This window comes from Marmota flaviventris, chromosome 2 (assembly GCF_047511675.1).
Source record: "Marmota flaviventris isolate mMarFla1 chromosome 2, mMarFla1.hap1, whole genome shotgun sequence".
Classification (NCBI taxonomy): Eukaryota; Metazoa; Chordata; class Mammalia; order Rodentia; family Sciuridae; genus Marmota; species Marmota flaviventris.
The window spans coordinates 69,654,660-69,668,199 of NC_092499.1; the positions used below are offsets into that span (position 1 = coordinate 69,654,660).

General features: G+C 43.4%; 1 protein-coding gene across 1 annotated transcript; it reads left to right on the forward strand.

The window, feature by feature from the left end:
* Nucleotides 1-223: 223 nt before the first annotated feature.
* On the forward strand, nt 224-4,835 carry Gphb5 (glycoprotein hormone subunit beta 5). Its single transcript, XM_027929382.2, has 2 exons — nt 224-427; nt 4,604-4,835. The coding sequence occupies exons 1-2, from the start codon at nt 224-226 to the stop codon at nt 4,790-4,792; spliced, it is 393 nt and encodes a 130-aa protein (XP_027785183.1). The 3' UTR covers nt 4,793-4,835.
* The last annotated feature ends 8,705 nt before the right edge of the window (nt 4,836-13,540 follow it).

A 13,540-nucleotide genomic window follows, 5' to 3' on the forward strand; every position in this document is an offset into this window, starting at 1 on the left:
GGATTGGATATCCAGAAAGGTCCAGGGAATCTATACTGACTCTGTTACAGAGAACTCTGGGCACCTGTCTTGGAGTCTGTAGGTACTTACTATTTCTTGGCCCATTTTCCCTGAAATGCTAAGAGCAAGGTCCCTTTGATAGCAGCCAACGAGTTTGTGACTACCCCTCGGAGGGCAGCTGGATTTGTTAAACTTGATTTCTTTTCCTCTCGGGAGGAACAGCATGAAGCTGGCATACCTGTTCCTTGGTGCCACAGCCCTCCTGCTCCTCTGTGGCTGTGGCTCTGTCCTCAGCACCTCCAGTGGGGACCTGCGTACCTTTGTGGGCTGTGCTGTGAGGGAATTTACTTTCCTGGCCAAGAAGCCGGGCTGCAGGGGCCTTCGGATCACCACGGATGCCTGCTGGGGTCGCTGTGAGACCTGGGAGGTAGGTGGCTCAGCTAGTGACCGCTCAGGCCCGATTCTAAAACAGTGTTCCCCGTTTCAGTAATTGGAGGTAGAACCGGGTCATCTGCCCTCTCCTTACAGCATCTTGTAAAGCTGATCAGGAAAGCATGATGTCGCCCCCGTAACACAGCATTGATAAGATTCATAGCTTTATTTGTGGTCTCAGGGAAGTAAAAATGTGCTCCTATTTCACCCATTTTACAAATCACAAGGAAGGATTGAAGGGATGAGAGGCTCCGAAGTCATGAGGAGAGTCACCGCAGGTTGGGAATAAATTCTTGTCTCCAGCCTGTGACCCAGTCTCCTTCCTGTATTCCTTCATTTATGATAAAATCAGCCATTTGCCACGAAAGAGGCCCTAAGCTGTGGGGCAGGTGAGGGCTGGTCCTAGGCCTCTCCTTCAGTGCTGCCTCTGTAGCCCTGCTCCCCTCAGTTCCCTGGGGCCCTCAGGGATCATCATAGACACATCTATGAAGCCCCTTTATATTCAATTAGAACTGGCCTTTCAATTCAAATGGGGATAAAAATCTCAAACAAAGTTAAAATCCTACTGGACTCAGACGAGGAGCTGGTTAAAGGGATGAAGAGAAGAGAGCTATCGAGCACCCACCAAATCACACCACACAGTGATTAGCTGACTCTTCTAAACAAGGCCCACGTTGGCAACTGAAGGAGTACCAGCTCTGATCTTGTCACCCCCAGCTCTGAAGCTTTAATGACCACCCCCTGCTGTCAATTCAGTCACCAACTTTCAAGGTCCAGCAATATGGCATCTGCTTGCTTTCCCAGAGACTTCATGTATTCTTAGGTTTGGCTTTGTCAGGCTGATTTTTAAATGTTTTATTAAACAACCCTCATAAAATCTCATCTTGATCTTTTTCTCATATCCCATCTCATTTCCAACTGTCATATTATCATATTTATTCCTCAGTGCTGAACTCTAGTGCCAACTTCTTCTCTGAGCCTTGTCTGGCTCCGTGGCAATTCCTTGACTATATTCTACCTTTTGTTTGACTTCCTCCCCCACCACACACATGATTTTAAGTGTTTTTGAGGACAGAAGTTCATGGTTGCAACTTTCATAGCTTTGCCAAAGTACCATGCATGGGTGAGGTATTCAATAAATATTTCTTGATCAGAAAGGACTGACCTCTTCCTAGAGGTGTCTGTCCTCTGGTCTAATGGAAGTCAGCTTTGAAGCATGTGAGCACCACCCAAGGACTCTTCCTTTAGGAAAAAACAGGCATTTTTCAGGGATTCAGAGAGCAAACTGCTATTGCTTAAATAAAATTATGACCCTTTGAATGGAATCAGGTTATGATGCAGAAATCTACAAATTAAATGAAACTACCCCATCAAATTGGTTTCATCTTTACATCATTCAGGAGCTTAAGACCTAATAGCCAAGTGAAACTCAGTTTTTCTTAGTAACTGTTGCCATCAAATGAACTCAGGGAACTTGGGCACCTTCTCATGTGCAGGGCTTGGCCTGACAGTGCCACCTTTGGATCACTGCTTGTCCCTGGGCTAGTGGCAGCTCTTTGTGTACCATATCCTCAGACTCCTGTTTCTCTGCATTCAACCCATCTTCTCTTCTCTCACATGTTGGCAACTGTCTTTAGCTGGATCATGGTCACCCCCAGGAGGTCGGGGACTGTGCTCTCACTGGAGAAATGGAAGCACCAAGACAAAGAAAGGAGAGTGTCCCTAATTTTAGCTAACTTTTGTTTGTGCCTTTACTGTGTTAGGAAAATGGAGGTTACCTAGGGAAATAAATACAGATATGAGATTCATTTTCCTAGCAACCGGAGGTTTCTGAGATTAAAAGCACTGTTTGTTTGTTGTTTGGTTTTTAATAGCCGTATTGGGAACATGTCTGAATTTAAGGATGTTCATGATAGCAAAGTGACTGAACTTGCTTTTGAAGTGAAGCTATTGCTGCAAATAGTGATTTCTTTTGACCTGGGTTTAGAATTGCCCGATTTAGCAAAAGGAAAGCAAAACAAAACCAAAATCCAAAAAATGAATCAACTAAACCAAAATACTCACCGATTTCTACCCACCCCCAAAACAATCCCCAAACCCCAGAGTGAAACCAACCAAACAAACAACAACAACAACAAAAAAAAACCAGGAAACCCAGATACATTTGAATTTCAGATAAAACAACAAATACTATTTTTAGCATAAGTTTGTCCCAAATATTGCTTGGGAAGATTTATACTAAAGTATTAATTATCTGATATACAAATGTAGCTGAGTGTCTGGTCTGCCCATGTTCCTAGAATACTGAGGGTAAGAGGACACAGAGTAAATGGAAGAAGGTAGGAGAAAATGGCCCAGGACAAATTTAGCTCTTCTACATGATCATTGTTGAAGGCAAGGTTGTTATTTTCATCATCATGCAAGGACTTCATCTTGGGTATCTATCATCTGTGTATCCATCATCAATCTATATACTCATCCATCTATCCATCCATTCATCCATTCACTTACCTTTTTTGCCTAGAACAAGTGAAGACACTGTCCTTTGACAGATTGTTATCATTTTTGCCATGACTTCTAATGACAGAGTGCATTTATGGAACACTTATCTGTGCTAGGTACATATCATCTCACCTTATCTCTACAACAGTCCCATGAGGCGGATGTCTTGTTTCACAGATAGAAACGCTGGGACTTCAAGGAGTTTAGTTGATTTCTCAAGGTCTCCAACAAGTTGTAGATCTGGCAATCAAGCTTGACAGGTCTGCCTACATGACTCAAGATTTTTTCCCCTTGACTTTTTTTTCCCCATGCATACACACACACACACATACACACACACACCCATACACACACACACATACACACACATTTTCATCCTGTGACACTGGGGATTGAACCCTGGGCCTTGTGCATGCTACACATGCACTCTACCACTGAGCCACACCCCTAGCCCTTTTTGTTTTATTTTGGAATAGGAGGTATCGCTAAATTGCCTGCGTTAGCCTTGAACTTTTGATCTTCCTGCTTTAGCTTCTTGAATAGAAGAGGACCATATTTGGTTTTGGTGTATTATAATTATAACTATACATAATAGTGCTACTACTTGTTACATATTTGTACCGTGCACACGATGTAAGGGTTGGAGATTTTTAACTACTACCTTGTATTGAGTTTTCTCTGGCCCATATGCTCTGTTGATCAAAATTGTCTTTGAATTCAAGGTTAATACAAGGTGAAGGAAGGAAGTGAGTCCTTTGCTTATCAGAGTGGCCCAGAGAACATTCAGGAAACTGCCTGGCATTCTTCTTTTGCTGACTCTATAACAGTTAGGAGAACCTCCCAGGTACCTGCCTACGTACCATAGGGAGCAAATAGGCAGGAATACCTATCCTAAGAGAGCCTACTCTCTAGAGCAGGAGAAATGTCACACAAAGGAATAAAATACCTGAGATGTCATGTAAGGAGAAAAAGCAGGAAGGGGAAGAGGAAGCTCTAGGGTGTGGAGGGGGGATGTTACAGTTTTAAATAGCATGGTCAGGAAAGGCTTCCCTGAGAGGGTGGCATTTGAACAAAACCCCAAGGAGCAAATCCTATGGCAGAATGTTCCAGACAGAGGGAAGAGCAAATGCAAAGACCCTCACTGGGACTGTTCCTGGTTGGATTGGGGAATGATAGAGCCCCCTGTGGCTGGAGCCTAGTGAGGAAGCCAGCAAGGTGGGCCTGTCACAGAAGGTGCAGGGAAGACTGATGTAGGAGCTGGCAGGAGATCACAGTTCTCTGGCTTTTACTAACTGAGATGGGAAGTGAGTGGGGCTTTGAGTGGGCGGGTGTGGGGTGTGAGGCCATGTGTGATGTTTCAGGAGGATCACTTGGGTGCTGTTACAGGGTTATGTGGAAGAAGGGACACTTTGTTAGCAGGTATACATTGACCAAGAGTATTCATTTGCTAAATATTCACCTAGCACTTCCTGTGTGCTGTAGATTCTTCCAGGAGCTCAGGATATGGCAGTGAACAAAATCGGCTTCCTGCTTTCAGGAGTTTTCTTTGTACGGGGAGGAGGGAGAGCAATAAGTAAACAAATAAAAACCAAGCTGATGTCTGGTAATGACAGGAAATGAAATAGGATGGTATGTTTATGGGTTCTCTCTTTTCTCCCTATGGGGACAGAAACCCATTCTGGAACCCCCCTACATTGAAGCCTATCATCGCGTCTGTACCTACAACGAGACCAAGCAGGTGACCGTCAAGCTGCCTAACTGTGCCCCTGGAGTTGACCCCTTCTACACCTACCCTGTGGCCGTCCGCTGTGACTGCGGGGCCTGCTCCACTGCCACCACGGAGTGTGAGACCATCTGAAGCTACGAGGTCTGCAGGACGCAGCTGGTGGCCTCAAGCCTCACAGACCTACCTGCATGGGTGACCCAGGCAGCTCTACCCCTGGCTTCATTCAAGGACTGTTTAATCTGACCATACCTGTGGAGGTGGTCACCTGTCTCCCTTAGCTTAGGCACAAGGCCTGGATGCAGTATACTTACATTGAAAATGCAAAACAATATTTGTTCCTTTACCAGAATTGATTTCTCTAGTTCATATACCTACAAATTAGTTTTTCTTTGCCTTGAGTCTTGGAACATAGTTTGTATATCACAATCATCTTCCAATTTGGGCTGATAACATGGCATTGACTTAAATGCATTGGATAGAATTGGGAAATGGGGCTGTAAAGTCTTTTAAAAGTCTTATGTTCTGTTTAACCACTGACCTTTGACTAGATTTAGGAAGAAAGGGCTAGAAGTTATCAAAACCAATGCACTCACTAGTCTTCACTACCCAAAAAGAAAGTTTCCTTAGAGAAAAATGTTCCAATTCATTTTTAAATGAGCAAGTATCTACCCAGGAAACAGACTGCTCAGATTGATAAATAGCAGGGAATTGATCAAGAGAAGAGCTCAAAGAAGGTTGGATTTGGCTTATTCTTTTCCCCAGCAACATTCCTTAAGTTCCTGTAAGATCCTTACTATAAAGAGCCTACTTTGTGATTTAAAAAAAATCTAGAAAAATATGTAGCTAGAAGCTATCATTTAGGTATAAGAACTTCTGAAACTCATGTTTTTGGATGTGATGTTTTCCCAAAGCTGTGGTGAAATGGTCATTTACAAATATTCTTCCTTCCTTAGCACATTTTAAATTTAAATTGTAACTTATTAAATTCAGAAATTTTACATTTGTAGGGGTAAAAACTGCACTGTGGGCTCAGACGAGAAAAGTCTGTGATTGTCTAGCTCTTGCCTTCACTAAAATCTTAATGCAGCTGGTTCTGTGACTTTTCTTAAACTCCAATTTTATTCAAATGTCTTTCATTCTGTCATTTTGGGGGTTGAATTTAACCTTGTTCACTTTTCATAATATGCTGAGAAAATCGATATTAATGCCAATAAAGTGCATTCTCTGTCTTTTGAATTCATACAAATTTTCAGTAAAAGTCTTTTTAGTCTTAACTCTGCTTGCTCTAACATTACAAAGAATGCTTCGAAGGAACTATGAGGTTTTTCACTGAAGTGTTAATTTCGGATTTCATGGTCAGTTAGGGGCACAGAGAGATGACTCTGGGTATGCCAAAGGTAGTATAATATGCAGCCCTGGAACACAGTGCTCTGGTTTCCATTGTAGCCCTTTAAGCCATGAGTCTTCTCGAAAGAAGAACCAATGAATCCCCATGAAAAACAGTGGAGCAAATGTTGAGATTGATGGTCAAGCACCAGGATGTGGGAGTGAACGTCTGAGAACAAAGGGCTCATGCACAATTCACCCCAACCCTTTTTGGTAGGAAAGGAAGTCACTACATAAAGAGGAGTCCAGCCGGGTGCGGTGGTGCACACCTGTAATCCCAGCAACTCAGGAGGCTGGGGCAGGAGGATCACAAGTTCAAAGCCAGCCTCAGCAACTTAGGGAGGCCCTAAACAACTAAGTAAAATACAAAAAAAGTGAGACCCTGTCTCTAAGTAAAATACAAAAAAGGGCTGGAGATGTGGCTCAGTGGTTGAGTGCCCCGAGTTCAATCCCTGGTATCCGTCCCCCACGGTCCCCTGCCATAAAAGGGAGTCGAGTGCTGTGGTCTTTGCTGGGACCATGGGTGATGATTGGAGCAACATGGGATGGCACCATTCAAGTGTTTTCAATCCATCTCTCGGAACCTCCTTTAGGATTTTCTGAATCTTGTCAGAAATTGAGAAAAGATGATTGCAGCATCGGTGAGTGTCCTGGAGGACATATGCATGGGATGTGTAGGAGAATTTAATGAAGAGGCTGTTTATCAGTGTGTGGGCAGAGTAAGGGAACCACAGCAGGGCAAGGCACTTGTGGCTTGGAAGCACTGGGAAACCCTAGGCTGAAGGAATGAGAGAAGGAGCGGTGATCATACTCTAGGGAGAATGACAGAGAGGGACCCCTGATATAATATGAGACTTTTTTTTTTTTTGGTTTTCTATTTTTTATTGGTGCACTCTGATTATACAAAATAGTGAGACTCGTTGTGGCCTGTGTGTCCATGTACACAAGACAATTGCAGGTCATTGCAGACTCACCTTGCTTGGGGACCATAAAGGGCCCCTATCTGAGGAGGATGTTTTTCATGATGACATTTGCCCTTCTCAAATGCTACCCCCTTTCCCTACTTTCCCCACCCCCATTCCTTCCTGGACTCTACTTATCTCTTTTATATTTTCCTGAGGTCCCTTTTATTCCCCTTTTTCTCTCCAGTGGAAGCATCTTTTCTCAAATTCTGAACAGCCTCAGAAAATCCGAAAGAAGGTTCCTAGAGATGGGTTGAACTTGAGTGGTGCCATCCCATATAAGAGAAAGCATATGACCCTTGAATTCCTGAGTCTAACTTATTTGCTTAACATAATCCTCTTCCATTCCATCCACTTTCCTGCAAATGACATAATTTTGTTCTTTTTTAGGTCTACGTAAGTTTTGTGTATGTATCCCACATTTTCTTTTGCATTCATCTGTTGATGGATGTCTAGGTTGGTTTCATAGTTTGGCTATTGTGAACTGCACAGCTATAAATGGACATATGTATACATTGCTATAATATACTGATTTTAATTCTTTTGGATTAATACTAAGGAGTAGTAAAGCTGGATCATACGGCGGTTTCATGCCTTGTCTTTTGAGGACCCTCCATACTGATTTCCTTAGTGGTTGTATTAACTTACAGTCCCACTAACAGTGTGTAAGCTTGTTTTCTCCTACAACCTCACCAGCATTTATTATTTGTATCCTTCATTATTATGGCTCATTTATTAAAAAGACTGAATCTGCCACCCTGGAAGATCTCCTGCACTTATCACATGGTCCTAGTAGGGAAGGAAAGGTGCCCAGAGACCTGGAATGGGGACAGCTAGGTGGATGTGTTGAGGTTTCCTTGTGGAAGGGGCTCACCTGCTCTTCCTTGGAGACCATAAGGGTCCCCCATCTGAGGAAGATGTTTTAGGAGGTGATGCCTGCCCTTCTCAAAAACTGTCTACGGTCCCCGCTGTTCCAGATGAATAATTAGCGTCTAGTCTCAGGACGATTGGGCTGGGGAAAGGCTCGCCTTGTGAGGAAAGAAGGAGCTTCTCCACAGAAGGAGCATCAGGATGTCACAGTGTAACCAGGAGGAATTGGCCGATGTCCTTGGTCTTGGATCTTGAGAGTGCACCATGGGGACTGAGGAGGAGGTGACACAGTATGTGGCTGGATGAGAGGAGTTTACCCGTATGGGGGTGCCCTCAGCATTTCCCATCATTGGAAGGTTGCAGTATCTCGTCCCAATGTGCCATTGGGATGGGTCCTTCAAGCCTGGGGAAATGGTGGCTGGCATTAATGAGGATGTCTGAACTGTCCTGGAAGAGTATTGGGGAACAGAAGGGTGTCTGCTGGAATGGATTTACTGCAGCTGGCCATGTTCACCAGGAAGGTTCAGAGAACTCGCCCTTCAGTAGAACAGAAGGAACGTCCCAGCGGGGGCGCTGCATTGGAGGGCAGTCCCCTGGTGGCTCTTCTCTGTAGCCTGGGGCTGGTGCTGGGGAAGCTGCTAGGGAACTGGGCTTCCTGGTGTGGGCAGAGGTGATGGGGTTCTGGGATAGCAGAGACCACGGGTGACAAGTGGCTGTAGGAGGCAAAGTGGACCTAATTGCTGTAGCAGGCAGCAGGGCTACAATGCAAACCAGAGCTCTGTGACCTGCAGGCTGTGTGGTCCGTGGTGCTCCTAGTCTGTGCCATTCAAAAAACTTTGATAGTAAATATGCTTCGTAACCAGAAAAGTTATTAATGAAAAAAGAGGAAAATATCTGTCAGGATATATATGAGTGCTAGACTTGAATGTCTTTCAAAGGCCTTCTTCCCTCTTTGTTTCTTCTTTCTGCTTTCCCTTCTACAACTTCCTCTCATTTCTGCAAATATTTATTAAGTCTAATTTTGTGCAAAGCACTGGAAAATAAAGATATAAATATCATTATTATTTATGGAACCCCTACTGTAAGCAGGACCCTTTATACTAATTCTTCTTTATTCTCTGTCAACCATACTAGTAAACACTGTTATTTTATTTACCATTTTATGGAGGATGAAACCAAAGCCCAGAGAGGTCAAGTAACTTGCTCAAAGTAACACAGCTAAACACTAGCACATGTCAGGTTTCTCTGACCAAGAACCGAACCTTTTCCACTACAGCCTGATGGGTTTTTTGGAATGCTTCTTCCAAGTCATTCCTGCTTGGAGAAGTCTTGGAATGTATTGATGTTCGAGGATCTCACACCATTGATCAGCATTTCTTCAGTCCTTCCTGGAGGTGGCTCAAGGCAAGGTTGGGTTGTTCTATGAGGATTAGAATTTTTCTCTGGTTTCTTCTATAACCTCTAGGAAGATGCTGTTTTGCTGAATGCAAATCAAATGTTACAACAGAAGGCAATGAGCACAGAAGCAGAGACTCAAGGGGGACTCAGAGACGAGGGTGGTGGGCTCTGTGCTTGTTGCCCAGGCTGTGTGAAAACTGGGTGGGCAGTGGTGGTGCAGGCCTGTTAGGGTGGCTCTAGGTAAACGGTCAGTAACTCCTTATTCTGAAAATATGTTTATTTGTAGTTGATGAAAGGTAAGGAGTGTATGTGTGTCGGGGGTGTCTTCCTGGATTTTTTTTTCTGTGAGACTGTTTTTGAATGGAGAATATAAATTTTCATAGCCGATTATATTTCTGACTTGATTAGATCCATTACCTGAAGTGGTGATTCACACTTCCCTTCTTCCATGGGTTAGGAAATGAATGAGCCACTAGGAAAGTACCAAATTCTTCTGCAGTGGCCCAATTAACTCTTCAGATTATATACATAAAAAAATTAGGGGCCCTCGTCCACTGAGCCACATCCCCAGCCCTATTTGTATTTTATTTAGAGACAGGGTCTCACTGAGTTGCTTAGCACCTTGCTTTTGCTGAGGCTGGCTTTGAACTCATGATCTCCTGCCTCAGCCTCCCAAACCGCTGGGATTACAGGCATGTGCCACCACACCCGGCCAGATTACTTAGATTCTTAATGTAATAAAATCATTTCGGACATAACAAATGAACTGTATATCTAACTGAAAATAATCTAGTCTTGATGAGAAAAGTTGTATTCAGAAAATTTTCCACAAGGACTGTTTTCTTCATCCAAGAGACTCTTTCTTCAAAATAATGTGTGCTTTATCCTTTGGGTTCTGTTCTTCGGAGCATGAAGCAAACTATTAAGAGGTAACTTTTAAACCCATTCTTTAGCAAACTGTTCGAATTTTTTTTTCTGTTGCAAGTTTCTACTGGCGAAACAGTCTCCTGGATTACAAGAATCAAGTTCCTCAATTGCAAGATGAATCTTCTGGCATTTCTTTTACAGAACAATCTCCCTTTGGTTTAAGGAGTGGAATTATTTGGAATTGTGAACGGGGAAGTTGGGGAAGGCTCGGTGGCTCGTGGGATCCTGGAGGGTCTGAAGGAGGGGCCAAGGCCCTCTGAGCAGGTGGTATCTAGAGACAGGAGCAAGAAATAGAGAACAGACAAAGGAGCCAGGGGGGCAGGTGCAGAGCGCTATAATTGACAATGCCAGGCAGACTTGTCTCCCTCGAGAAGGAATTTAGAGGGATCATTCTATTCTCTTCCAGGTTCTCATTATCAGAAGGAAAGTGAAACTTTCCCAGGCTTGTTGGCTTTATTTTTGTCCCTAAGTTCCTCCAGCTGTACAATTTCTTTCATGCACTGAATAATTAAATTAAAAAAAAAGTGGCTTCCTGACACAAGGATAAGTTATATGCTTTGGCCTTGATTGTGAGCCATTGTGACTTTTGGAAAATCATGTCAAACCAAAGACAAACAACCTGCCCCCTCCCCAAACCCAGACAGACATTTTCCAGGGGACCAAAAAACATCTTGCTCTAACCAGAATATTAATAATACCAAAAGCCATCATGGTAATTTTTTTTTGGTGATGTTGAAGAGAGGATTACAACCAAAGAATAAATGGAATGATTTGACAATGGAATGATTTGAAAGGACATTTATTAACTGAAAACAAACCCTATATGTATACAATAAAAGATACTGAGGAATCACTGTTATCTTGAGGAAGTGAACACCAGGATTTTGCACTTGAAATGGGAATTTAACCCTGTTAGCTTTCAATTTCTTTCTGAATGAAATGTGTGAACAGGTGTCATGCTTTCTGGCTTTACTGTGTTATATATGGAAAGGTCCCAAAGATGTCCCTGTGTGGAGAGGAGAGCCATCAAAGTCAGGTGATCTGAGCTTCCAGGCTGTTCTGACCCCCCATCTTCCATTTCTTCTTGGATTCTGCACATTACAATTAAAATATGTTGGGGCACAGATTTTACTGAGTGGAATTAAAGCACCCAGCATTGTAAAATACATTGGAAATGTTTCTAAGAGGAAGATTTTGTTCCGTTTTCGGGTCCAGCTTTTTAGAAACAAAGTCCAATTGAAATAAGCTGTGCAATTCAGCATTGACAACAGCTCAGCCAACTTCAGGACAAAGCTGAAAGGGGGAAGGGACCATAAATTCACTCACACCAGTCTCCACGCTTTAAAACTGCAGATGAGGGAGAAGAAACCAGAGGGCCCTGATGGTTGGGGAGGGGGGTACTTCTCTTTTTCAAGCTTGATTATTCCAATGTGTTTTATTCAGTAGACCTTTCTATTCAAAAGAAGAGAGGCTTTCAGATAGCTCAGACTGGGACTTCACTGTCACAGCGAAGGGACTAGGAATCAAACTCTTAAAAATTACAAGTAAAAGGATTCTTGAAGAGAAATCAAGGCTGATGAGAGTTTTCTCCCTTTCCTAGTTTCTCAAGAAAAGGCTAAAATGAACTCTCCCCTGTGGCCTGGGGAAGGAAGGGTGGAAGGGGGTGCCACGTGGCCTGCCAGGCTGTGGAAGGACGTGCAGTCCTTGGTGTAAGAAGTGCTTTTTGGCAGTTTGCATCAGTTTACAGGCAGGAAATCAGGGATCCATTTGCAGTAATGGAAATAATCTTTGGTTAAGATCCTCAAATTTTTGGATTTGATCAAAGCTTTCTGAGAATGTTGGCTGCTTCGAGTAGCCAAGCTGCTCCTAGAGGTAAAAGGTGTCCCGTTCAAAAGCTCCTCAGGAGAGGGATCCTCCCAGGACATAGGTGGGATTCCTATTGCTTAGGGCTTGAAGGAAGACACCTGATTGCAAGCACTAAAGTGGGGTCTCTGTCACAGTCTGAAGGGAAGCCTGCTGCAGAAGGGGGAGGCGGACAGCCTTTCACAGAGGAGGCTGTCCCTTAGTGATGGTGCCATCTCAGTGCTGTCAGGTCCTCATTCTGAGATCGAATCACTGACATCCTAGCCAGAGAATTAATTAGGTAGGCCATTTGCGTAGGAAGTGGTCCCTCTTGTACTCTTGCTGATTTGTCTGAAGGTAGGTGTGATTTGCATTCAGAATTTCTTTGGCAATAAGGAGATTGAAAAAAACCATAGGCTTCACTGGGCGTGTGTGTGTGTGTGTGTGTGTGTGTGTGTGTGATTTTTTAAGAGCTCTGTACAGCATGGTCCACAGTGATGCTTAGTGAAGACATGTTGAGTAAGGGACTAGATTCTGGTCTGTGCTTAAGGCGATGGAGAGGGGAGTCTACAGAATGGATCTCTGCTCTCTCCAGAGGATAGGTCCTTTGTCCCCATCTGAAATTTAGAGCTCCGTGTCCTAAGCAAATGAAGACAGAAACTTTGCTAAATGTTTTATGCCTTAGAAATTTGTTTTATGTTTATTTTGTAAGTTTATAATCTCATGTGTTATGAATCTTATTTCTTCAGGAAAAGTAATTTTAAAGGACATTTTTTTCCTCTTTCCCTTGTAAACACCCCAAAGGCTTTCAGAACAGAAATACTTTAGATTTAGCAGACCTTTCAAACCAGATGCTGCTTTTCTGCTCAATTCCAAAATATGCATATTCCTTTACTGCAGCTGGGTAGCACATGACAAGAAAAAGAAAGGACTTCTGACAGCCCTTTCATTCATCCAAGAAATGAAAATGACTCAATATTAATTTAGGGGATACCCACATAGCTCTACTCAGAAATTGTCTCTTTTCCCTCCAAAGAACTAACAAACTGAAGACTGCCTTGTTTAGGGTCCCAGGGAAGCTAAGCGTGATAAGCAAGGTTGCTGACTATAGGAAACTTCTCCTCGTGGTGCCCCAGACATTACCTTAGCCTGAGAGGCTAAGTTGACGGGGTCTTCATCAGGCAGCTCTGTGTTTGGATGTAGAGACTAATAATGAACTTGACCATCTCATAGACCAGTTCTCCCCCAATTTTAATGTGCATACAAATTACTGGGGGAGGGGGGGGTCTTATTAAAATGCAGAGTCTGATTCAGTAGGTCTAGACTAGGCCTGAGATTGTATGGTCCTAAGTGCCTCCAGGGTGATGCTGATGCTCCTGGGCCCTGGACTACACTCTGAGAAGCAAGAGGCCAGACAACTTCCCATTCTATAAGAAGCCTGTGGAAAGCAGTTTACTCAAGTGATCGCCGGAGACACCTTCAAATGACTCACAAA

Excerpts from the sequence above, each read along its gene's own strand:
- Gphb5 (XM_027929382.2), top strand. The coding sequence starts at position 224 with ATGAAGCTGGCATACCTGTTCCTTGGTGCCACAGCCCTCCTGCTCCTC. Across the intron at positions 428-4,603 it reads GTCGCTGTGAGACCTGGGAG|AAACCCATTCTGGAACCCCC; the intron begins GTAGGTGGCTCA and ends CTATGGGGACAG.